This window comes from Heterodontus francisci, chromosome 25, assembly GCF_036365525.1.
Source record: "Heterodontus francisci isolate sHetFra1 chromosome 25, sHetFra1.hap1, whole genome shotgun sequence".
Lineage (NCBI taxonomy): Eukaryota > Metazoa > Chordata > Chondrichthyes > Heterodontiformes > Heterodontidae > Heterodontus > Heterodontus francisci.
Genome location: NC_090395.1, coordinates 57,523,670 through 57,549,922, shown reverse-complemented (window position 1 = coordinate 57,549,922; position 26,253 = coordinate 57,523,670). Strand labels below are relative to the sequence as shown.

Genomic DNA, 26,253 nt, shown 5'->3' with positions numbered 1-26,253 from the left:
ACGTCATTTCAAACTTTTCTGCATTAAATACTATCCTTCTGACCAAGTAAGTTAAAGAAGGACAAGTCATGGAAAAAATATGTCTAAAAGTCCCAGGGCTAGATGAAAGCTAAGATTGATGTCTTTTTGAATGAAGGACATCTATTACCTATGGACTTAATATGCCAGTTGATCTTTATGTAACTTAAAGGTGAACTCTATTGTTGAAAGTTGTAGCTATGAACTTGATTTTTTTAAGGTACCTGTGACAAACCTCCACATTTGGAATATGGTTCATCAAGATATATTTCTCAGACGTCATTTCGTGTGGGTAGTAAGGTGTTTTACAGATGTAACAGGGGTTACGTATTTAAGGAGGGAAGTTCAAGATCTGTTATCTGTGGATATGATTCAACTTGGACGCCGTTGCAGGCCACTTGTGAACGTAAGTGTTGAACAATTTTGGGGTTTTTTTTCACATTGTCCATCCTCTCCAGCAGGAAGTTATTTGTGCAGGGATATGGATCCAATGGGGCAGGCACCCCTCCACAACCTTAGTCAAATTGCTGTTTTTATGTATGAGCTTGGATAGTGATTAATGGCATGCAACTCAACCATAGGGTGCATTACAGCTGACTCTTGATTTGTTCCCTCCACCAGTACCATTTTGGGGCTTTGGTGCTTGATGCATGAAGATTATCTGGAACCTGTTAACCATAACCTGGCATCTTTCTCAGACCAAAGGACGACTCCTTCCTCTGTGTCCGTGAGCTAAGGACATGGAAGTCTGCATTGACTGTGTAGGCAACTTCCTGTCATGCTTGTGCACATTGGGTCTGAGAGGAGGATTTCCCTTTTCCCTAAAATGCAGACATTCCTTTGTTGAATCTTGTCCTGAATATATATAGAATGTCTTCCATCAAAGCAAACAGTTCTGGAATTGGTCTATGCTCTATCTTCTTCCTAGCACTTGTGCAGAACATTTGTAAGGAACAGCATCCCATTATGACCTGCTGCTCTCCCTATTCCTCTCCCACTTGTAGCTATACTGCTACCTGTGGATGAGAGAAACATGGAGGGAGCTTATTGTCATTGCTTACATTGGTAAACACTCGACCATTTTGAAAGTACTGTCATGCGCCATGATCCTCAGATTATATTCCTCAGAATTGCAGAATTGAACCTTCAGGACCTACTTTGTACCAACCTGCTTTCATCTCATCAGAGTTTACCATTAAATGTTTAAATTTCTGTTACTTGAAATCAGTTTGGAGTCAATTCCCCCCACCCCCACCTCCATCTCCACCAACCACCACCACTCTTGAAAAAAGGGGAGTTTATAAATACCTGCCTTGTCACTGGGAGAGAGGGCAAAATCATATTGTCCAAATGCCTAAATGGACACCAGCTTGCTTTCATTTGTCTCTGAATTCAGAAATTGTAGTTTCAAGCCTCAATTGATGATTTGAACTTGTAAGCAAGGCTGGCACATTAGTGTGCTATGAAGGTAGTACTGCACTGCTGTTCTTTGGATACGATAGTAAACCTTTATTTGCTGTTTATGGTTTCGGATGGCATTAAACAACTCATGCTGCTATTTAAGAGGAGTATTGCATAAATGGAATGAACTGCATAATTGAGAAAATTGCATTCTATTCATCTTATTAGATATCTGCAAATTGTGTTGAAAATGTTGTTGGAAATGTTGGAAATTTGTAACGTTTCTATGTTTGCCCTCTTTAAAACTTGTGTAGCAAGAAACTGTGGTAATCCAGGAGAGATTTTGGATGGATATTTTGAGGCACCAGATAATTCTTTGGGAAGTAAAGTTATATTTTATTGTGACAAAGGGTGAGTATTGAATACATAAATTGGGGAATTAAGGCAAAGTGTTATTGTGTTTAATTTTGTGATTTAAGGTGAGGGATGTCACAGTGTCTCCTTGCTGGTTCAACAATGCACTTTCACTCAGCCTAAGAAAGGAACATTTGTTCTGTACACTTCTGATGACAGTTATCCTTGTGGCCTTTGAGTGAGGCTTCCATATCAGTGTTGAATTATAGATGGTTTGGTGGATTTTGTTTTCACTAGTAATTTACTTGCCTAATCAATGCTAAATTATGGGCAATCTATGCTGAAAGTCTTACATGAATGACCAATGGATTGAGAATGCTTAAACTGTTGGGCTCCTTAAAAAGTATTCTAGAGGAGACGTTTAATTTCTAAGCGATCCATTCATCCAAAATCAGGGCTAAGCATTGCAAGTTGTTACATGCATAGTCAAGGAAAGAACTGGCTACTTGAGCCAAGATGCACCAATATACATCTTAAGACTAGCTGACCAGAATTACATACGCTACTCCTTCTGGGGTCTGATCAGTACTTTGTATAGCAAAAATACAACCTTATTTGATTTATGGTCGATCCCTATGTTAAGGCAGTCTAATTCCTTATTTGCCTTTTTATTTTACAAAACTACTGTGTTGATGATTTCCACCATCACTCTTCACTTTGTCTCTTGTTCAGCAAGCTGTTCACTATTCTATTCAATTCTCAGCTCACTAGTTGATAATAGGTGATTGTTACTTTGGATTTCTATGGTTTCTTTTTTGTTTTTTTAGATACAGGTTGGTTGGTAGGGACCATCGTGTGTGCACAGCTGATGGTTGGGATGGCCAGGTGCCAACATGCAAATGTAAGTTAGGCTTCCATATATTGTAAAATCTTTGAATTGCTTTTCTATGTCAAATAATTAGCCACTTTAAAGGTAGAGTGTTGGCTTACTATGTCATCTTTTCCTACAGTATTTTGATGTCTCAGGTTAGAGTTCAAATTTTTAGATGTGGCAGAAAAAATTGTCCATGTTTTGATTGAATGTGCTTAATTCAGAACATAATACATAGCATAGGGGAAAAAATTCAGATAAAACATCTGGCAGCTTCCATGGACCACCCATAATCTGTTGTGTCATGGGTTCACTCTGCCTATTTAAAATTATAAGAGGAAGGTTCCTTGAGTTTATTTTTCTCCCTAACTCCTAAATGTAATGAGATAAAATTCCCAAATGCAATAGCTTACATTTATGTCGCATCTTTAATGTAATAAGACGTCCCATGGTGTGATTGGATAAAAATTGACATTGAACCAAAGGAGATATTAGGATCTATCCTTCTGGTACAGATAGGTTGAGAAGGATGAGAATTGATAGTGCACCATGGTCGCAGTTACATAGGATGTCATTTGTGACTTAGATAAGAACCATTTCTGTGCTGTGGCAGGTGGAAACCTGATTGGAAGGATTCAAGCATGGAATTGTGGGAAAGTTGGACACTAATTTGGGAGGTGACAGGACATTGAATGACTTAGGAAAGTAAAGGGAGGTTGGAAATGATGTTGGCAATGCTTGTACCCATTTTATTCCATCAGTGTTGCAAGCTTTGTTGGTTTGTTGAAAGAGAATCCATTTTAAACAATGTTGTGTGATTATTTCAATTTGTATTTGACTGCTGGTTTGTCTTTGAGGGCAGAAATTCATGGTATTGAAACAAGATCTAATGTAATGCTTTATCACTTTCAAAGGCCAGAGCGAGAGCTCTGAAGGCATAAGATACATGGAGTAACTAAAATCCATTGCCAGACAAAGCTTTGATTGTTCATGATTTGGTTGAGTTATCAAAAGACTGCTTACATATGAACTTATGAATTAGGAGTAGGAGTAGGCCACTCAACCCTTCAAGCCTGCTCCACCACTCATTAAGTTCATGGCTGAACTGATTACTCCACATTTCCACCTCCCCCCGATAACCTTTCACCCCCTTGCTTATCAAGAATCTATCTACCTCTGCCTTAAAAATATTCAAAGACTCTGCTTCCACCACCTTTTGAGGAAGAAAATTCCAAAGACTCACGATCCTCTGAGAGAAAAAATTTCTCCTCAACTCTGTCTTAAATAGGTGACTCCTTATTTTTAAACAGTGACCCCTAGTTCTAGATTCTCCCACAAGGGGAAACATCCTTTCCACATCCACCCTGTCAAGACCCCTCAGGATCTTCTATGTTTCAATCAAGTCACCTCTTACTCTTCTAAATTCCAGCAGATACAAGCCTCGCTTGTCCAATCATTCCTCGTAAGACAGCCTGCCCATTCCAGGTGTTAATCTAGTAAACCTTCTCTGAACTGCCTCCAACACATTTATATCCTTCCTTAAAAAGGAGACCAGTACTGTACACAGTGCTCCAGTGGTCTCACCAATGCCCTGTATAGCTGAAGCATAACCTCCCTACTTTTGTAATCAATTCCCCTCGCGATAAACGATAACATTCCATTAGCTTTCCTAATTATGTGCTGTACCTGCATACTAACCTTTTATGATTCATGCACTGGGACACCCAGATCCCGCTGCTTCTCAGAGCTCTGCAATCTCTCACCATTTAGATAATATGCTTCTTTTGTATTCCTGCTAAAGTGGACAATTTCTCACTTCCCACATTATACTCCATTTGCCAGGTCTTTGCCCATTCACTGAACCTATCTATATCGTAATGTCCTCTTCACAAGTTATTTTCCTATCTATTTTTGTGTCATCAGCAAATTTAGCAACCATACCTTCGGTCCCTTCATCTAAGTCATTTATATAAATTGTAAAAAGTTGAGGCCCCAGCACAGATCCCTGTGGCACACCACTCATTACATCTTGCATTTATGCCTACTCACTGTTACCTGTTAGTTAGCCAATCTTCTATCCATGCCAATATGTTATCCCCTACACCATGAGCTTTTATTTTCTGCAGTAACTTTTGATGTGTCACCTTATCAAATGCCTTCTGGAAATCTAAGTACAATACATCCACCAGTTCCCCATGATCCACAGCACATGTAACTCCCTCAAAGAACTCCAGTAAATTGATTAAAAATGATTTCCCTTTCACAAAACCATGTTGACTCTGCCTGATTGTCTTGAACTTTTCTTAGTGCCCTACTATACCATCTTTAATAATAGCTTCTCACATTTCGCTAAGACAGATGTTAAGCCTGGAGTTTCCTGCTTTCTGTCTCCCTCCCTTTTTGCATAAAGGAGTTCCATTCGCTATTTTCCAATCTAATGGAACTTTCCCTGAATCTAGGGAATTTTGGAAAATGAAAACTGACCCATCAACTATCTCACTAGCCACTTCTTTTAACACTCTAAGATGAAGTCCATCAGGACCCGGGGACTTGTCCAATCTTCTGACCTGCCTCCCATCTTTGCGCAATCATAGGCTTTTTCTTTACGTTTGATACAATCTTTAACTGTTTTAGTTAACCACGGATGGCGGGTCCCGCCCTTGGAATTTTTCTTTCTTGTTGAAATGTCCTCTGCTTAGTCCTTCAAGCAAGGATAGATGATTTAGTAGGACCGAGGGATTAGCATTTGCCCATGAGAATGATGTAAGAAAGGCACAATCATGTAAAATAACACCACACATCAGGCCTGCACCCACAGATCACAGATTCCTTAGTCTACTTTATCTAGTGATAAGTATTGTGGACCAGGCATTAAAGATGCCCTCCTCCTCTAACCAAAAAAAAAGGACTCGGTGGGGTGTTTATAAGGTAAGGCTTTTTCGATTTCTCTGGTTTATTGTGATTGGTAAAAACTTTTCATTCCTTTTTCATTTAACTAAGTTAAGCTTAAGATTAAAAATGGCAGGAGATCTCAGACCCGTGTCATGCTCCTCTTGCTCAATGTGGGAGCTCAGGGACACGGCTGATGTCCCTGACTCCTTCACGTGCAGGAAGTGTGTCCAACTGCAGCTCTTGTTAGACCGCATGACGGCTCTCGAGCTGCGGATGGACTCACTTTGGAGCATGCGCGATGCTGAGGAGGTCGTGGATAGCACGTTTAGTGAATTGGTCACACCGCAGATTAGGATTGCTGAGGGAGAAAGGGAATGGGTGACCAAAAGGCAGAGAAAGAGCAGGAAGGCAGCGCAGGAGTCCCCTGCGGTCATCTCCCTCCAAAACAAGTATACCGTTTTGGATACTGTTGGGGGAGATGGCTCACCAGGGGAAGGCAGCAGTAGCCAGGTCCATGGCACCGTGGCTGGCTCTGCTGTTCAGAAGGGCGGGAAAAAGAGTGGAAGGGCTATAGTCGTAGGGGATTCGATTGTAAGGGGAGTAGATAGGCGGTTCTGTGGTCGAAAACGAGGCTCCCGAATGGTATGTTGCCTCCCAGGTGCACGGGTCAGGGATGTCTCAGATCGGCTGCAGAACATTCTAAAGGGGGAGGGTGAACAGCCAGTTGTCATTGTGCACATAGGCACTAATGATATAGGTAAAAAACGGGATGAGGTCCTACAAGCAGAGTTTAGGGAGTTAGGAGCCAAGTTAAAAAGTAGGACCTCAGAGGTAGTAATCTCAGGATTACTACCAGTGCCACGTGATAGAGTAAAAATGAAAGAATAGTCAGGATGAATGCGTGGCTTGAGAGATGGTGCAGGAAGGAGGGGTTCAGATTTTTGGGACATTGGGACCGGTTCTGGGGGAGGTGGGACTATCACAAATTGGACGGTCTACACCTGGGCCGGACTGGAACCAATGTCCTTGGAGGTGCTTTTGCTAACGCTGTTGGGGAGGGTTTAAACTAATGTGGCAGGGGGATGGGAACCAATTGAGGTCAGTTGACAGTAAGGAGGTAGTAACAAAAGCCTGTAAGGAACTAGATAATGAAGTCAGTGTGACTAAGGGGAAGAGCAGGCAGGGAGCAGATGATGAATATAAAGGGACTGGTGGTCTGAGGTGCATTTGTTTTAATGCAAGAAGTGTAGTAGGTAAGGCAGATGAACTTAGGGCTTGGATTAGTACCTGGGAGTATGATGTTATTGCTATTACTGAGACTTGGTTGAGGGAAGGGCATGATTGGCAACTAAATATCCCAGGATATCGATGCTTCAGGCGGGATAGAGAGGGAGGTAAAAGGGGTGGAGGAGTTGCATTACTGGTCAAAGAGGATATCACAGCTGTGCTGAAGGAGGGCACTATGGAGGAATCGAGCAGTGAGGCAATATGGACAGAACTCAGAAATAGGAAGGGTGCGGTAACAATGTTGGGGCTGTACTACAGGCCTCCCAACAGCGAGCGTGAGATAGAGGTACAAATATGTAAACAGATTATGGAAAGATGTAGGAGCAACAGGGTGGTGGTGATAGGAGATTTTAATTTTCCCAACATTGACTGGGATTCGCTTAGTATTAGAGATCCAGATGGAGCAGAATTTGTAAGGAGCATCCAGGAAGGTTTTCTAGAGCAGTATGTAAATAGTCCAACTCGGGAAGGGGCCATACTGGACCTGGTGTTGGGGAATGAGCCCGGCCAGGTTGTTGAAGTTTCAGTAGGGGACTACTTTGGGAATAGTGATCACAATTCCATAAGCTTTAAAATACTCATGGACAAAGACGAGAGTGGTCCTAAAGGAAGAGTGCTAAATTGGGGGAAGGCCAACTATACCAAAATTCGGCAGGAGCTGGGAAATGTAGATTGGGAGCAGCTGTTTGAAGGTAAATCCACATGTGATATGTGGGAGGCTTTTAAAGAGAGGTTGATTAGCGTTCAGGAGAGACATGTTCCTGTGAAAATGAGGGATAGAAATGGCAAGATTAGGGAACCATGGATGACAGGTGAAATTGTGAGACTAGCTAAGAGGAAAAAGGAAGCATACATAAGGTGTAGGCGGCTGATGAAAGACGAAGCTTTGAAAGAATATCGGGAATGTAGGACCAATCTGAAACGAGGAATTAAGAGGGCTAAAAGGGGTCATGAAATATCTTTAGCAAACAGGGTTAAGGAAAATCCCAAAGCCTTTTATTCATATATAAGGAGAAAGAGGGTAACTAGAGAAAGGATTGGCCCACTAAAGGACAAAGGAGGAATGTTATGCTTGGACTCAGAGAAAATGGGTGAGATTCTAAACGAGTACTTTGCATCGGTATTCACCGAGGAGAGGGACATGACGGATGTTGAGGTTAGGAACAGATGTTTGATTACTCTAGGTCAAGTCGGCATAAGGAGGGAGGAAGTGTTGGGTATTCTAAAGGGCATTAAGGTGGACAAGTCCCCAGGTCCGGATGGGATCTATCCCAGGTTACTGAGGGAAGCGAGAGAGGAAATAGCTGGGGCCTTAACAGATATCTTTGCAGCATCCTTAAACACGGGTGAGGTCCCGGAGGACTGGAGAATTGCTAATGTTGTCCCCTTGTTTAAGAAGGGTAGCAGGGATAATCCAGGTAATTATAGACCGGTGAGCCTGACGTCAGTGGTAGGGAAGCTGCTGGAGAAGATACTGAGGGATAGGATCTATTCCCATTTGGAAGAAAATGGGCTCATCAGTGATAGGCAACATGGTTTTGTGCAGGGAAGGTCATGTCTTACCAACTTAATAGAATTCTTTGAGGAAGTGACAAAGTTGATGGATGAGGGAACGGCTGTCGATGTCATATACATGGACTTCAGTAAGGCGTTTGATAAGGTTCCCCATGGCAGGCTGATGGAGAAAGTGAAGGCGCATGGGGTCCAAGGTGTACTAGCTAGATGGATAAAGAACTGGCTGGGCAACAGGAGACAGAGAGTAGCAGTAGAGGGGAGTTTCTCAAAATGGAGACGTGTGACCAGTGGTGTTCCACAGGGATCCGTGCTGGGACCACTGTTGTTTGTGATATACATAAATGATTTGGAGGAAAGTATAGGTGGACTGATTAGCAAGTTTGCAGACGACACTAAGATTGGTGGAGTAGCAGATAGTGAAGGGGACTGTCAGAGAATACAGCAGAATATAGATAGTCTGGAGAGTTGGGCAGAGAAATGGCAGATGGAGTTCAATCAGGGCAAATGCGAGGTGATGCATTTTGGAAGATCCAATTCAAGAGTGAACTATACAGTAAATGGAAAAGTCCTGGGGAAAATTGATGTCCAGAGAGATTTGGGTGTTCAGGTCCACTGTTCCCTGAAGGTGGCAACGCAGGTAAATAGAGTGGTCAAGAAGGCATACGGCATGCTTTCCTTCATCGGACGGGGCATTGAGTACAAGAGTTGGCAGGTCATGTTACAGTTGTATAGGACTTTGGTTCGGCCACATTTGGAATACTGCGTACAGTTCTGGTCGCCACATTATCAAAAGGATGTGGATGCTTTGGAGAGGGTGCAGAGGAGGTTCACCAGGATGTTGCCTGGTATGGAGGGCGCTAGCTATGAAGAGAGGTTGAGTAGATTAGGATTATTTTCATTAGAAAGACGGAGGTTGAGGGGGGACCTGATTGAGGTGTACAAAATCATGAGAGGTATAGACAGGGTGGACAGCAAGAGGCTTTTTCCCAGAGTGGGGGTTTCAATTACTAGAGGACACGAGTTCAAAGTGAAAGGGGAAATGTTTAGGGGGGATATGCGTGGAAAGTTCTTTACGCAGAGGGTGGTGGGCACCTGGAACGCGTTGCCAGCGGAGGTGGTAGACGCGGGCACGATGGAGTCTTTTAAGATGTATCTAGACAGATACATGAATGGGCAGGAAGAAAAGAGATACAGAACCTAAGAAAATAGGCGACATGTTTAGAGAGAGGATCTGGATCGGCGCAGGCTTGGAGGGCCGAAGGGCCTGTTCCTGTGCTGTAATTTTCTTTGTTCTTTGTTCTTTGTTCTTTATACAGATCTTTGTGGTGAGAAGTTAGCCTCAAACTTGGCTTATTTTCATTTGTCTCTTATTTCCAGATGTTACTTTTCAAGGAAGAACATCTCGGGAGAATTTTAACCTGTCAACGTGGGTGGGACTCTGGTGTGGGTGGCAGGTTAAAACATGGCATGTTGGGAGGCCGGTAGGAACCCCCTGACTTCCGCCTTTAAACCGAGCGCACTCTTCAGTGCTCTTCGGGAAACCCCTGTGGACAGGCGGGTCTGCCATTTAAATATGTTGGATGGTCATTAACTGCAGTTTTAACCGAGGATTCTGACTTGAACTGTGTGTGTGCGGGTTTCCCGGCTTCTTGGAATTCGCCAGCAAAAACAAGGCGAGAGGACTGCAGGAATTGATGGGGCTGGGCAATTAACAGGCAACAAAGGTTTTAAATACTGAGATCTAACACTTGCTTCCTTGCGTAAGTGAAAGGCTTTTGCTCAGAGCACTTGTTCTGAGTGTGTGCTTTCACAGCTTTGAAGCTGATTTCCGATACTTCAAAGGCCATTCCTGCTATCCTGGAGTTTGTTGCCTTTGATCTGCACTTCCCAGCTGTCAGCTTTCACAGCAACTTGGGGAGCCCTTCTGCAGTTCTACCTTGGATCTCAGATAAGGAATATGAGGAGCAGCACCAGCAGGAGCAGCAGCCGCCTTCTCAACCAACTGTCACTCTGCAGAACAGGGGAGATGTGCACAAGCACAGAGCTCCAGTTTGAAGCAGGCAGTATCCCTAACATATGGTATACAGGCAGAGAATTAGCTTCCTGGACATGACTGAGCAGCAGTGCTTCAGGAGGACAGACTTTCCCATCTGGTGGTTGCTGACATTTGCAGCCTTCTAGAAGAAGACCTCCTTCCAAATATATCACATGGGCACATAAGAGTGTGATGTGTCAGTCAAAGTCACTATAGCCCTTAATGTCTTTGCCTCTGGCTCCTTCCAGGGATCTGCTGGTGATATTTGCCAAATCTCAGAATCTACTGCCCACAAGTGCATCTCACAGGTGACCAATGCCAGGTTTGCCAGGGTCAGCACTGACATGCACTTCATTACTGATGAAGCTGATCATAATGAGAGGCCATTCAGATTTGTTGCTCTGGCCGGATTCCCACTGGTCCAGGGAATTATAGATTGCACACACATGAAATTAAGGGCCTTCCAGATCAACCATAGGTAGGGATTCCACTCCATCAATGTTTAACTGGTCTGAAAACATTAATAATCATCATGTATGCCTGTGCAAGATATCCAGGAAGCTGCCATAATGCATTCCTTTTGCACTAGTCCATTCTCCCACAGATATTCACACCTCTAAGCAGAGTCAACTGTTGGCTGCTTGGAGACAAATACAACCCTCTGAGGTTGCTGAGCCCTCTGAGGAGCCCTACCACTGACACCAGGAAAGGTACAACAGAAGCCACACGAGTACTAAAGTTGTAATTGAGAAAGCAATCGAAACGCAGAAGTCTCAATTCAGGTGGCTGGATAGATCTGGGGATGCCTTTAATGTGCACCAGCAAGGGTTTCTAGAATGGTAGTGGTCTGCACTTTGCACAACATTGCGCAGCAGTGAGGACTGAAGATCCAGGAGATAGAAGGTGATGAGCTCTCTGCATCTTCAGAGGAGGAACCTAATATGGCAAGAGCACCTGTAACTACTCACGTAGCTGTCACGGATGCCCAGTAGTGACTCATTCAGGTGCACCAGTTAATCTGAGGTCGTGCAACCATCTGACACACCAGTTCTGAATCAACTGTGCCCCCTCCACCCCAGCCTCCAACACAAAGCTGTCCCACAAGCAACAATTCATCCTCTCACAGACATCCATTGCTCGTCTTCTGCTCTTTGTTATACCATTCTTCACAAGGCAGAAGGCCAATTGGTAGATGGTCGGCAAAAACGGAGAGGACAGGAAAATGGAGCTTTGAAATAAAATTTATGATTTGTAAATATTCAGCAGAAATGTGACAATGTAGCAGTGTTAAACAACAAAGTGAATACTCTTGTGCAACTAAAAATCCTTTATCTTCATTTTTCTACTACTCTTACATGGTGGTAACCCTGGGGCTTTCGTCGAGCTGGAGGCATGCTGCTCATTTCCCTGCTCAGAGTGCTCAGATGCTGTTGGCCAACATACTGTTGGTTTTGGAACCCCCTAAGGACCAAGCAAAAGATTGTTCCGCTTGCACCTGTTCAAGGGAAAGCTCGACCATCTTTTTCAGGAGGCAGGGCTCTGACTGGGGGTGAGGGGCAAAGGGTCAGAGCCCCCACTTCCATATATTCCTTCTCCATCTTTCCTCTCATGGTCACCAGGCTTCCCTGCCAGCCAAGAGCTGCAGAGCACTTTGTTTCACTTCAGTGAGGTGCTAAATGAAAGCTATGCTTTCACCAATCCTGTTTAGGTGACAGACTGACTGTACAGGCCATTGACGAAGGCCAGCATGCACTCAGTGCCTCATACTCCATGCAGATGTCCGCTTTTTCCACAGACATCGACATCAGCATGAAGGCTTGAGACATCATGGACTCCTCCAATCTCTCGCAGTGCCTCTGCAAAGGCTGACAGAACCTCACATTTTCTGCTGCTGCTCCAGAATAGTCCTCTTCATTGATGACCTCCCAAGGCTCAGCGTCTGCGTCCAGCTGAGCAGAGCTTCGAGGGTCTTCTGCCCTTTAACAGGGTTCTCCACTGTTCTCTGTCTCCAACACCTGACCCTACCCATTTGTGATGTGTGCTTCACCATCTAACAACCTAACTATCTGCCTTAGCAGCCCTAGCGAGGTGTGTGTACCTGAGCTGGTAGTGGATGCACACGAGTCATCTGATGGTGGACCCTCAGAGTGAGTGACTTCCTCTGAGGAGTCCTAATCCTTCACCTGCACTACCTCCTGAGGGATACTTGTAGTACCTGTGGGAGATGAGAGGTGAATTAGAACTGACAAGGTGAGAGTGTTCTAAGTCATCATTGTGCAGATCATCATATTTCAGTGGCTGCTAACATCAAGTCAACATGAATGCGTGTAGTGGTGTTTTAATTGTGTCACCAGGTAGCTGGGAGACCCCCATCACTTCATCTCCAATGGCCAGGCATGTCGACACCTGGCTTATCTCCAGCACTGCCTCCTCCTTCATAGCTGTCAAGGTGGAGATGATTGGCGGCCACCTCCAGTTCTCTGCCTCTCCCTGGTGTTCTGTGCCCTCTTCTGGACAAAGGTGTGGATGTGAGGTGCTTCAACAAAAAGGGATGGGTGCACCTGCAAGGTTTTTGGTCTGTGGAGTGATGTGCTGAGGAAGGCAGAGTGAGGGAGTTTATACTTGAATGTGCCATGCCAGGCACCTTTCCTGCCCCGATCAATGTGGCAGTGTATCCAAGAACAAGGCATCACTCCTGCTGCTCACCTTCTCAATCACTTCCAGCCACACTTCCTTGTTTTCTGACGCTGCCTTCTTCCTCCCATTCATGGAGAACAGAGTCTCCCTACAGGCCCTTACAGCTCACAGCATCACACATTGGAGAAACGTGGTGCTGCGTTTCCATGTTGAGCCTCCATCTATGAAACTCCTGGAATAAAAACAGAAAATCCTGGAAATACTCAGCCAGGTCTGGCAGCATCTGTGGAGAGAGAAACAGAGTTAATGTTTCAGGTCTGTGACCTTTTATCAGAACAATGGGTCAAAACCATCAAAGTCATTGTAGCCTTGAACTACTTTGCCTCGTGCTCCTTCCAAGGATCAGCTGCGGACCTTGATGGCATTACATACGTGGCTGCACACCACTGCATCTTGCAGGTTACTGATGCCCTCTTTGCAAAAGTTGGGAAGTACATACAATTCCTGAAAGATTGTGTCTTGCAAGAACAAAGGGCAGTGGATTTCACCTCCATTGCTGGTTTCCCCATGGTGCACGCAGTCATCGATTGTGGCCAGCAAGGTGCTGAGTGACCGGCTAGCGAGATTCATCTAGAGGAAGAGCTTCCACTCCCTCAACGTTCAGCTGGTCTACTTCGTGCATATGTGCACTTGCTTCCTTGGCAGTTGCATGACAACTTCATTCTCTGGCATTCCAGGGTGCCACAGCTCTTCATTCCACCTCCCCCTTCATTCCACCTCCCCCACCCCCAAACTATGTGGATGGATTCTAGGAGACGAGGGATACCCCTTGGAGAGATGGCCACTCGCCCCTTTATGCGACCCTGACACAGAAGCGCTACAACCGTCTACAGCCTTCTGCTCACTAGAACAACTCATTGAGCAGGCCATCAGGCTCCTGAAGATGCAGTTCCAGTGCCTGTACAGGTTGTGTGGCATTCTGCAGTACGCTCCTGCAAGGGTCTCGCGCTTTGTGGTGGTCTGCCGTGCTCTCCATGACATGGCCCTCCAGAGAGTTGTGGACGTTCAAGAGGGTGAAATGCTAGATAGACATAGCTCATCGGAGGAAGAGAATGAGGAGTGCTCAGATGCTCTTGGCCAACATGCTGTTGGTTTTGAAGGAGTAGAACATAGATATGCCCCGGCTGCACTGGGAGGGCCAGGCCCAGTGTGAGGCTGAAGAGTCTCGTCAGGATGCCATTAACATCAGAGATCATCTGATTCAGGCCCGTTTCACCTGAGCTTCTCTGATCCAGGAGGAACAGCATGGTATGGAAGTCACTTTGAGCTGGCTGTGAGAAAACTTCCATTTGAAGTCGCATCCTGGAACAGCTCAACTCTTGATGCTAATGTTTACCCTCAATCAACATCACAAAAAGAGATTTTCTGGTCATTTCCACATTGCTGTTTGTGAGTTGCAGTGTACAAACTGGCTGCCGTTTTTTCCCACATTACAAGACTTCAAAAATACTTCCTTGGCTGAGATATCCAGAGATTGTGAAAGGCGCTATATGTATGCAAAACTTTCTTTTCTCTTTTCACTTTTCTTAAAGGTGGGTAAATGGAGTTGAGGTACACATCAGCCATGATCTAATTCAATGGCAGGCATGAGGGACTGAGTAACCTACTCCTGTTACTATGTTCCAGGGGCAGTTTGGCACTTTAATTCCATCTAATTTGGTCCTGCTGACTTGCCAGCAATGGTTCTAAGGTACATCCAGAAGGGCAGGGGCAGTGAGTGTTGCCATATACCGCTCGCAAGTGTAGTCACATTCCTCCTGGCTCTGCATTAAACTCAATATATCCATCAAAAAGTATCTTTTTAATGGTGGCTGCCAGTAGTTGCTTTAAGACCAAGTAGACTAAGTAATCCTGAATGGAGCAGGCCTGGCACATGTGTCGTTCAGGGCAGACAAATCGTTTGAATGGGTCCTAAAACAGGAGTTAGACCCACCATTAATATATGCAAGGCACCTAACTCCTGTTTCGGCACCTTCCAGGGGCGCATGAAAAATCACCCAATCCAACATGGGGTCAGGCATCCTTGCGGTGGAGTGCTGCAAAATTGGTCCTTTTTGCCAGCAGTTACCACTCGGAAAACAGCACAAAATGGCCCAACTTTTCCCCTGTACGTTTAAACATTGTCCGTTATCCTATCATCTTGTCAAGTTCTGAAATATCTAATTTTTGTAAAGTTTTCCATTCAGCTTTTCAGTCAGTGATTGTTGTCAGAATTATGATGGTCAGCAGAAGGAATATGTCCCATGGGTTGCTTGAAGTTTTCTTTATCCAATTAAAATGTGAATCCATGTTTTTCATTTTCATGGCGATAAATAATTCCCGAGCTAATGAAGCAGCTAGGTAACCAAACCAACAATTTTTCTAAAAACTTTTACTCTTGTCAGATCTATCCATGACACCTTGATTCGTAAGTGATGATGTCAATCTTGTGAAATAATGTGGTTATTTTTGCACTGAGCCTGAAATCATGTGCCTCAGCAGCTGCTCAGTTTTGATCTTATGTAATTTCTTTTATTTCCTCTCTGCACCCACTATGTTAACTAGGAACTAAATTAATACATGTATTTGTGATTTTCAAGCGTAACCTGTACATTATTTTACTTGGCTCAATAACACTTATTTTCCAATTTGTTGAAAGCATTATTTAAGTATGAGGTAAAACTATGACATTGTAGTTATTGCGTGATTATATGCTTAGCTTCCAGAATATGAAAATGCTTTTGAATATACAGTAAACCAACATGCACAGCATCCTCAAAGTTAGCCTGCTTCTTCAGCCGTAATACCATGAATACATTTTTAAAGAAGAGGTTTACAATTCTGGTACATGTTATACAGAGAGAAAATCTTCCTCAGTGTGTGGTATTTTGTGTATTAGCCCCTCCCTTCTTTGGTTCCCTGCAATGTAGTGATAGTCCCTTCCTTCTTAATCCACTACTTAAGATTTTGCAATGCTGTTATGTGTCATATCCAAAGTGACCAGCTGTGACTGATCCTGAATTTTGTACCTGATAATGGTTCTTCACGCGTTGTTGTGTAATATGAGGAAATCAACTAAATTAACACTAAATGAATAGTACTGTGGAAATTCATGCAAGATTTGCAGGGCTTTGGAAGACGATCATACAACAGGCTTCATGGTAAAGGCCGAGTTCAAAACCATTCTTATCCTTTCGGAAATGTGCATCTAAAAGCTGGAGATTAGGTCTTTCCTGTTGGATACGTGGAGGTGGGGATGAAAAAACAGTTCCGCATTATGTTTCTTACTAGCACGCTGTGCTATGCCACAGAGCTGATTGAGATTTTCATTCCTGAAGTCTTTAATTTAGCATTACCTTCATTTTTCCATTAGCTGTCACTTGTGCTGATCTTCCACTTATTAGTAAAGGCATAGCTCCATCACCACCCGATGGAGATCACTGGAAACATGGAATGATAGCAAAATATTCATGTCATAATGGCAATTCATTGATTGGTGCAGAAAAACTTGTCTGCACAGAGAATGGAGAGTGGGACAAGGACCCACCAACATGCAAAGGTATTTTTCTTTAAGATTAGAACTAGTTTCAATTGCATTCTTTCAGTAGACGTTGATGAACTAAAACATAATTGTTAAATACCTTACATTTATATCTTTACTAGTTAATTTCCTCGTGTCATCGCACACTGGTGAGCTAGTATTTTCAAGTGGGTTAAACAGGGATATTTGACAGAAAAAGGGGAGGCGGAGGATGGGAGGTAGAGAAACAAGAGAATGGAGGAGCAGACAGGAGGGGAGGAATGGAGTGGGAGATGAGGGGAGCAGAGGAAGGAAGAGGATGGTTGGAGAAGATGGAGGAGTGAGAGGAGGGGTAAGAAAGGAAGATGGAGGGAACGTGAGAAGAACAGAGGTGGAAGAAGAGAGAGGTTGCTAGAGGGATGGTTTATAGGCTGCAAACCTTGTTCAGTGGGATAGTGGGGAACCAAATGCTGTTAATTTTTCTCAGTTGGGGGGGAAATGTGTGGTGCTAAAATTGCTGGGAAGGGGTTAGATACATTGTTCAATGGGGTGGGGGCCACCATGCTAAAATAAACCTTCGCAATGAAAGTTGGTCAATAATTTGCTCAATAGTGGGGACCATTATTCAAAACTTGGTCAGCAGTCTGTCACAGAGGTGGAGGACAGAGTCCAAATTGTTTTCAGTAGAGGGGAATGGGGTAATTTTTCATCAAAGTAGTTGGGGCGGTTTACAGGTCAGACAGTTTGTTGTGTGAAGATCAATCAGGAGATTTCATGCTGTTAAAACAAAATGATGATGGTCAGCTCGTGATTTCATGGCGGTGCTGATAGGGCCATTTACATGAGTGCCCACTGTTAACTTGGCTATGTGCTTTCGACTTCTGTTTCGGTACTGTTAGATTTTTTATGCAAGAAGAAAATGGGGCATGTCCTCCTATTCAAACAAATAGACAGATCAAGTTGCAGTTTTATATGGTTCAAATCATTGTCTGTTTAAAAGGACTGTTTTTAGCCATTTAAAATTTCACAGAGTTTTGGTGTCAATAACTTTTCTATGTGTACATACAAAAATGGTGGGAAGGAAATGCCCAGCTGGTCCTTTAATTTGTCCCCACACTCATGAAGGCTGGAGCATCAGGACCAGATATTTTCTTACCACTACCCTTGCCCCTGCATTCATGTAATTTCCTGGGAGAGGTAAAAAGACCATCGAAAAACCCAGACCAATAAGGGGGGAAAAAAAAATTACTCAATGACAACAACAGAGACTTGCATTTATATAGCGCCTTTAATGTAATAAAACATCCCAAGGCGCATTGTGAAACAAAATTTGACAGTGAGCCACGTCAGTAGATAGGATCAAAAGATTGGTCAAAAAGATAAGTTTTAAGGAGCATCTTAAAGGACGAGAAAGAGCTAGAGAGGCAGAGAGGATGTAATTCCAGAGCTTGGGGCCTAGGCAGCTGAAGGCACAGCCGCCAATTGTTGTGCAATTGAAATCAGGGATGTGCAAGAGTCCAGAATCAGAGGAGCGCAGAGATCTCTGAGGTTTAAGGACGGGAGAACATTAGAGATATTTATTTTATTTATTTAGAGATACAGTACTGAAACAGGCCCTTCGGCCGACCGAGTCTGTGCCGACCAACAACCATTCATTTATACTAATCCTACATTAACCCCATATTCTCTACCACATCCCCACCATTCTCCTACCACCTACCTACACTAAGGGGCAATTTACAATGGCCAATTTACCTATCAACCTGCAAGTCTTTGGCTGTGAGAGGAAACTGGAGCACCCGGCGGAAACCCACACAGACACAGGGAGAACTTGCAAACTCCGCACAGGCAGTACCCAGAACTGAACTCGGGTTGCTGGAGCTGTGAGGCTGCAGTGCTAACCACTGCGCCACTGTGCCGCCCACGATAGGGCAGGGTGAGGCAACAGAGGGATTTGAAAACAAGGGTGTAAGTTTTAAAATTGAGGCCTTGCCAGACCAGGAGCCAATGTAGATCAGTAAGTGCCAGGGTAATGGGTGAATGGGACTTAGTGTGAATTATGATACGGGCAGCAGAGTTTTAGATGAGCTGAAATATAGGGAGGCTGGAAGATGAGAGGTCGGCCAGGAGTGCATTGAAATAGTCAAGTCTAGAGGTAACAAAGGCATGGATGGGAGTTTCAGCAGTAGATGAACTGAGTCTAGGGCCGAGATGGGTGACATGACAGAGGTGGAAGTAGGTGGGCAGGGTTGGAAGCTCATCTTGGGGTCGTTATAGGACGCCAAGGTTGTGGATGGTCTGGTTTAGCCTCATACAGTGGCCAGGAAGAGGGTTGGAGCCAGTGGCAGGGAACGGGCTCATCGTGGGAGACTGAAATAATGGCTTTAGTCTGACAAACACTTAATTTGAGGCTGTTTCAGCTCATCCAGTACTCTGTCAGGCAAGCAGCATGACAAATCCGAGGCAGTAGAGGGGTCAAGAGAGGTGACGGTGAGGCAGAGTTGAATGTTGTCAGTATACATGTGGAACCTGATGCTGTGTTTTTGGATGAAGTTGCCAAGGGCAGCCTGTAGATGAGAAATAGGAAGGAACTAAGGATACATCCTTGGGGTCTGCAGAGGTAATGGTGTGGCAGCGGGAAAGAAAGCCATTGCAGGTGATTTTCTGGCTATGAATGGATAGCCAGGAATGGAATGAGTGTAGTCCCACCCAAATGCGCAATGGAGGAGAGATGTTAAGGGAGGATGGTGTAGTCACCCATGTCATAAAGGGTGAGGAAGGATAGTTATTATGGTCAAGGTCATGTGGATGTCATTTATATTTATTTGATATGGGGTGGTAGTTTGCAAAAACAGAATAGGCAAGGATGGGCTTTTTGAGGCAGAGAGTCTTGATAGCAGATTTGAATGGGAGAGGGCCAGTACCAAGGACAGAGAACCATTAACAGTATCAGCTAACATGGGGCCAAGAAAGGAAATTGGTTGCTTAGCAGTTACGGGGAAATGGGGTCGAGGGAACAGGAGGTGGATTTCAGGGACGAGATGAGCTCAGAGAGGGTATGAGAGGAGATAGGAGAGAAACTAGAGAACAATGTAAGTTCAGGACTAGGCTGAGGGGGAACTTAGAGGAAGTTTGGATTGGTGACCAAGGGGAAAGGAAGGAACCAAGAGAGGAAGCTGAATGGATGGTCTCAATCTGAATGACATGAAGTACATGAGCTGCTCGCATTTGTTATTGGGGCGGGTGGAGGGGTAGTGGAGAGGTGATTAAGAAGACATTTTGTAGAGGAGAAGAGAAACGAGGGGTTATCTTTGCATTCCAGATGATCCTGGAACGGTGAACAGTTTTGGCAAAGGTGAGCAGGGCTCATGCTTTATATGGTCCAGCCAGGATCCAGTGACAAATGGTTAAACCAGTTGTCTGCCATAGAATTTACAGCACAGAAGCAGGCCATTCAGTCCTTCTGGTCTATGCTGGTGTTTCTGATCCATATGAGCCTCCTCCCATCCTACTTCATCTAAAGCTATCAACATACCCTCTGTTCCTTTCTCCATCATGTATACATCTAGCTTCCCCATAAATGCATTTATGGTTGGCTGAATTTCACCAATAATAGGGCGGCACAGTGGTGCAGTGGTTAGCACCGCAGCCTCACAGCTCCAGGGACCCGGGTTCGATTCCGGGTACTGCCTGTGTGGAGTTTGCAAGTTCTCCCTGTGTCTGCGTGGGTTTTCTCCGGGTGCTCCGGTTTCCTCCCACAAGCCAAAAGACTTGCAGGTTGGTAGGTAAATTGGCCATTATAAATTGTCAATAGTATAGGTAGGTGGTAGGGAAATATAGGGACAGGTGGGGATGTTTGGTAGGAATATGGGATTAGTGTAGGATTAGTATAAATGGGTGGTTGATGTTCGGCACAGACTCGGTGGGCCGAAGGGCCTGTTTCAGTGCTGTATCTCTAATCTAATCTAATCAAACAGTGAACTCACAGAAAAATATTGGTTGCTGTGTCTTGGGACTTTCCCTGATTGATGGGAGGAACGCCTCCTTTGTTGTTTACAAGGTACCGACATAAAATAGTTTTGGCCAATTTCTATTACATTAGCCATGAGCAAAAAATGTCCCTTAATTTGCCCCTCACCTCTGAGTCAGAAGTTCATGAGTTCAAGTCCCCATCCAGAGATTTAAGCACAAAATCCAGGTTGACACCTCTGTGCAGCACCGAGGGAGAACTACACTGTTGGATGTTCCCTCTCTCGGATGAGACGGTAAACCAAGACTCCTCTGACATTGTGGCAATCCTGAATTTCCAGTCCAGTCCTGTTGCAGAATCTGAGGGACTGCAGTGAGATGAGGTCTCCCAAGAACGGGAGGAAGTCGCCAGTCTCTCAAACCAAGCAGGAGTGCACGGAAGCGGCCAAGGAGGTGAGCAGCAGGAGTGTGGTCCCTCCAACCTGGAGACAGTACACCAAGAGGATCAAGGACCTCAGGAGGGCAGGGAGGGAGAATGGCATCTGACTTTCAGGTGCCAATCCCCATACTCTGATTTCCCCAGCATTCTCCTGCACAGCACTCCTCAGAACAACTCACTCTTGCAGTTGCACTCATTTCTCTCTCCCCAGGCACCTCCTCAGATCCCCATATGGACAACCGACACTCACATTCATCCTCATCCTATTGCCCCCTTGCACCCATGCTGCACAGTCACCCGCCACAAATGTTCTCTTTCCCTCCCCTCCATACAAGCCATTTCTAACATAACTCTTACCTTGCAGAAGAAGAGAGCACACAATTTCAGGGAAAGATGGAGACCTGGAAGGGTAGAGGGCCCTTCAGTGACGGCCACTGGCAGAAGTCAGCGGCGACCTGCCGTGAAAGCCTGAGCCTCTGAGGCACTGGTGCTCACACATGTTGAGAGCTGATTCTCACCTGTGGACCCTGTGTTGGGGTTTCGCTGCCCTGGAGCTGGATCTCTGTGTCCATCCTTTCTCTGACCCGCAGGGCGGCATGTGGCTGTGGAGAAGGCAGCTGCTGCTGCTGACATTGGTATTTCTCCTGGTGCTGGTGGTGCTGCTCCTCTTGTTTCTCATCAGGGGAGCAAGGTATAGCTGCATGAGTTGCTCCCATGCCGTGTTGAAGGTTGAAAGTGGGGATGTGCAGCTCACGAGGAGTGAAGTACAAGACTGATGAACTGATTTCCAAAAAGTTGGCAATCAACTGTCAACAGTTACAGCACACTGTGGCCGTGGCTGCAGCTCTAAAATTACCCTAATCCAGCACATGATTTGACTTACCCTGACTTTAGCAAACTACATTTGTCAATTCTCTTTTTGTTTAAGTAAAAAAAAAATAATGCAAGGTAATAAAAACAGAAAATGTTGGTCTGGCAGCAGGTGTGGAGAAAGAAACAGAGTTAACATTTTAGGTCAGTTCTGATGAAAGGTCATTGATCTGAAATAGGCTGAATTTTTCCAGCCCCATGGAGATGGGGTTGGAGATTGGTATGGGGTGGGGAGGGCGGGGTGGGTGTTGCTGGCGCTGGGAAAATAGGGGGAGACCGTGTCGGGATGGCTCCCTGAAATCTTCCCAGCTTTGGAGCAAACGTCTGAGTGGCAGCCTGGAAGTGGGAACGTGACCCTGCAGGCCAGCGGTGGGCATCCCATTGAGGCCGTTAATGATGATTTTGCACAGCGATTTGAATTTTTATAGAAGGCGCATGGGTCCCACGGAGCTTTAGCAGCTCACTAGCTCAAATGAGGTGAGGGCACAGCGGGAGTTGATTGTTGCCTGAAACTGGAAGGCATTCAGTTATGCAGAGTTTCCAAGCAGGAAGGCTCAGGGCTGCCATTTAAAGGGAGTGCTCTGTGGAAGGACTGCTGCGGAGGCCAGTTACTGGAAGGCTTTCTCCCAGGACACCTACAGCGAGCCCGGGCAATACAAGGTGGGTGACACCCATTGAGCCTTGAAGGCTGCAAAGGGAGATGGGTGTCCTGCACTCCTCTTCGGAGGAGAGTGAGAGAGAGGAACTTCAACAGCCACATGGGATGGAGCTACAGAGGGTGTGAGGAGCACCTGCGGCATAGCGCTGTGCTGGCACGCGTACGTGGAGGACGCATGGGGCAGTAAGGCAGTCAGACACTCAATAAAAGCACCACCCAGCACTCAGGGTTTACGGCCAACAGCTCAGCTTCATGGGCGTGTTAGGGCTCCAGTGCCTCCGAAGAGAGATAGTCATTGACATATGTGGAATACTGGAGGATGAGTTTAGGCCACTGGGATGTGCTGGGCACCCATTGCCTTCTGCTTCTACTTTGATTGTGCTGGCATCACCAGACTAACATCTGTATTCCGCCAACATTATGAATCTGGTTAACACTAGCTACACCAGACATGACTTGCTGTATAGTAGGCATCATAATGAAAACGTATACATGGAGAGGATCTAAAGATGGGTCCTGAAGATTTCAAGTAATGGGGCTGTGACTATTCCCTTTGACAGCTTGTTCCACTGTGGGATTGTTCTGGAAAGAAAGATTGTTGGTACACTATCTTGGTAACAAATGGTCTTTGTTATTTATGTGGATGGCTATCTCATGTTTTGTCATTGCCAGAAGGCACTAGGTACATGTTTCTGTCAATTCCCACCAGTTTATTCCACATTTTATAGAACATGGCCAGTCTACTTTTCTCCCTCCTTTGCTGTAGTGATTCCCATTCCAAATCTTTGATCAAGGATGTGACACTGGTGTGTTTCCATACTGACTCGTGCAGAATTGTGCAGCACCTCTTTGAATCGTTTCGATCTTATTTATATCTCTTGCCATATAAGGATCCCACACACTACTTGCATACTCCAGGATTGGACGAACAAATGTTTGGTTAGCTGTAACTCTGATATTTTTGTTGCAATACCAAAGATTCCTCCTCAGAAATCCAAAAATCCTATTTGCTTCAGATGTTATCAGCTGAATGTGGGATTCCCATTGAAGATTGTTTTAATATGAACCCGCAGGTATGGTTGTCTATCGACCTGTTGGAGAATTTGATTACAGAACTTAAAGCTATCTGTTGGTGGATCCTTTTTGATGGTAATGCACATGACATAGCATTTTTTGGCATTAAAACCATCTCCCATTGGTCCTGCCATTTTTGCAACCCCAGAAGTTCATTTTGCAATAAATTGACATGATCTTGTGTTTTCTCTGATGCCTAGACATGCAGCCATCTACAAATAGTGACATCCTGTTTTTTTAACTGGTGGCAGTGAAGGTGACTGCGGTGCTCAACCTTTTAAGTTATGGGGTTGTTCCAGGGATTGGCTGGGGACATTAGTGGGATCTCACCATCTGTGGCCCATTATTGCATCAAGCAGGTGACAGATGCCTTGTTCGCGAGGACATGGGACTACGTAAGGTTCCGGACTGATGATACAAGTCAGGCTGAGAGGGCAATCGGCTTCGGCACCATGGCAGGATTCCCTCTGGTCCAGGGAGTGATAAACAGCCGCATGAGCCATCAAGGTACCCTCAGAGCATCCAGATGCTTTTGTCAACAGGAAGGGGTTCCATTCCCTCAATATGCAGATTGTATGCGAGTGTGCGCTAGGTTCCCGGGAAGCTGCCATGACTCTTTCATAATGAGACAGTGCCAAGTGCTTCAGTTTTGCACTGCACCAGAAAGCCTTTGTGGATGGATCCTGGGTGATGTGGGTTATCCACTGAAGACAGGGTTGCTCACACCAGTGCAGACCCCAACACCGAGGCCGAAGAAATATACAATTTCAGACACCTAACTACAAGCGTAACCATTGCGCAGGCAATTGGCTTTCTGAAATTGAGCTTCAGATGCTCTGACTGTTCTGGGAGGGCTCTCCAATAAGCCTCTCAAAAGTCCCCTGTATCGTGGCGGCATGCTTCGCTGTGCCTAACCTGACATGGCAGTTGAACTGGTGCTGCATGATTCCCTTTGGCAGGCGGCCTTTTCTGATGAGGAGGATGAGGGGGATTCTGAGCTAGACCAGGCAGCCAATGGCCATGCACAGGAGGTGCGAATGGCCATGGCCATTGATATCCCTTCACGAGAAACCCGCAACTCCCTCATCCATATTAGATTCAGCTGAGAGTCCCCATGCCATCACTGGACCAGAGCCAGGTGCCCCCCTGTGGATGCTCTGATGTCCTGTGATGGCACGCCATCACAATGTCACAGCCCCCTGGAGGACCCCATCCCAAGTGAATAATCCATCCTGACCCTACAGTCACCGGTGCCCCTTTCAAGGGCTCCAGATCCATGCGCAACATTTGGTCGTGGGCCCCTGGAGGAGTAAGAATCACAGGAAATCTTGAAGTAAAGCATTAAACAAATGTTGAGGTGAACAAATCAAACACAGTGTCATACATGAAATAAAAGCAACCCCGTGAGACCCCTTGCAACTAGGTGCATTTACGCATCCGCTTCTGGGTGCTTCTACACTGTGCTCCCCCTGTGGCTGGAGCTGATGTGGGGGAAGCCTGCTTACCTTGTTGCTCTGGTGCATTAGATGTCCATGGTGGATGACCTCTGGCTTGCAGAGTGCTTGAGGGGCCAGGCACAGGCTAGGCCATTTGCATCTGTGCAGGGGCAACCTCTGTTCCTGGGGCTGGAAGCAGTGTTCATGTCACCATCAGTGAGGCCCCTTGAGCAGAGTCCCCATCAACTTCAGCCATCACTTCCACAACCCTTTCATGGCCCACCTGCAGTCCCCTGATTACAGTAGCAGACTGTCACCTGGCAACAGGTCCATGCATCTCTGATTCATCATGCCAACACAGCACTGTTCAAAGATGGTGCCATACTGCGGAGGTTGGTGCCTATCTCCTGCATCCACTCAATGGACTGCTGTGTGTGGCTCTCCATGAGGATTGCCACTCTCTCAATGAGGAGACCCGGTGCTCATAAACCAGAGATTATGGCCTCACTCATGTCATGGATGGACTCCTCCATTGTGTGCGCATGGGTGTGAACAGCCTTTGGGAGCTCTGCTAAATGTCCACACATTTCCTGCTGCTGCGCTATTATCACCAACTTCACTGATGACTCCCAAAGTTCACCAACTGCTCGGAACTGAACATTGCAGGGCCTTCCCTCAGTCCTCCCTTGGGGACTGGCCATAGCTGTCACTGCCTCCGTCACCTGCTCCTGTGCATATATGGCCTGCTCACCAGCTGGTGCCACCCGTTCTAACCATGCTTTAGGCCCCACCGATGTAAGAGTATTTTCTTTGGTGGAGGGTGCTGGACCGATGTGACAATGCATCCTCAGATGGTGCCTCCTCCTCTGCTGGCTCCGATGCCTTCTGCTGTGCCACGTCTGCCCTGCAGGAGAGACGAGCACAGTTAACGACATCCCTACACTTCTCCTTCCTTCTGCCTGTACCTACGCCTGAGCTTCATATGGTCCTCATACACCACAGAGGCAGCACTGAAAAGATGATTGAGAAGGCTTCATGTCTGCAACCATTGTATCTAGATCTGTATGGGCTCTATACCCACCTTGCCCTCTGCGGCAGCCTGGTCTGCTGTCACCCTGCCAAACTCCACAGCCTCCTCCCCCATCTGCATTATCATTGCGAGGAAGGGCACTCTAGCACTTGCCAATCTCTGTTGTCTTGCATTGAGCTCTCTTCTGTACTGACACAAAGAGCATCAC

At 45.6% G+C, this 26,253-nt stretch overlaps 1 protein-coding gene across 8 annotated transcripts in view; it reads left to right on the top strand.

The window, feature by feature from the left end:
• Positions 1-26,253, top strand: part of LOC137383885 (sushi, von Willebrand factor type A, EGF and pentraxin domain-containing protein 1-like) — a 202,214-nt gene that overhangs the window by 60,776 nt on the left and 115,185 nt on the right. For 6 of the 8 annotated variants that reach the window (XM_068057245.1, XM_068057249.1, XM_068057247.1 and 3 more), the window contains 4 exons: positions 239-424; positions 1,734-1,830; positions 2,601-2,674; positions 16,423-16,608. The exons of the other annotated variants lie outside the window; for them this stretch is intronic. In XM_068057245.1, the coding sequence (XP_067913346.1) occupies positions 239-424; positions 1,734-1,830; positions 2,601-2,674; positions 16,423-16,608 (543 nt within the window). The remainder of the gene's footprint in view (positions 1-238; positions 425-1,733; positions 1,831-2,600; positions 2,675-16,422; positions 16,609-26,253) is intronic. 8 annotated transcript variants of the gene reach the window in all.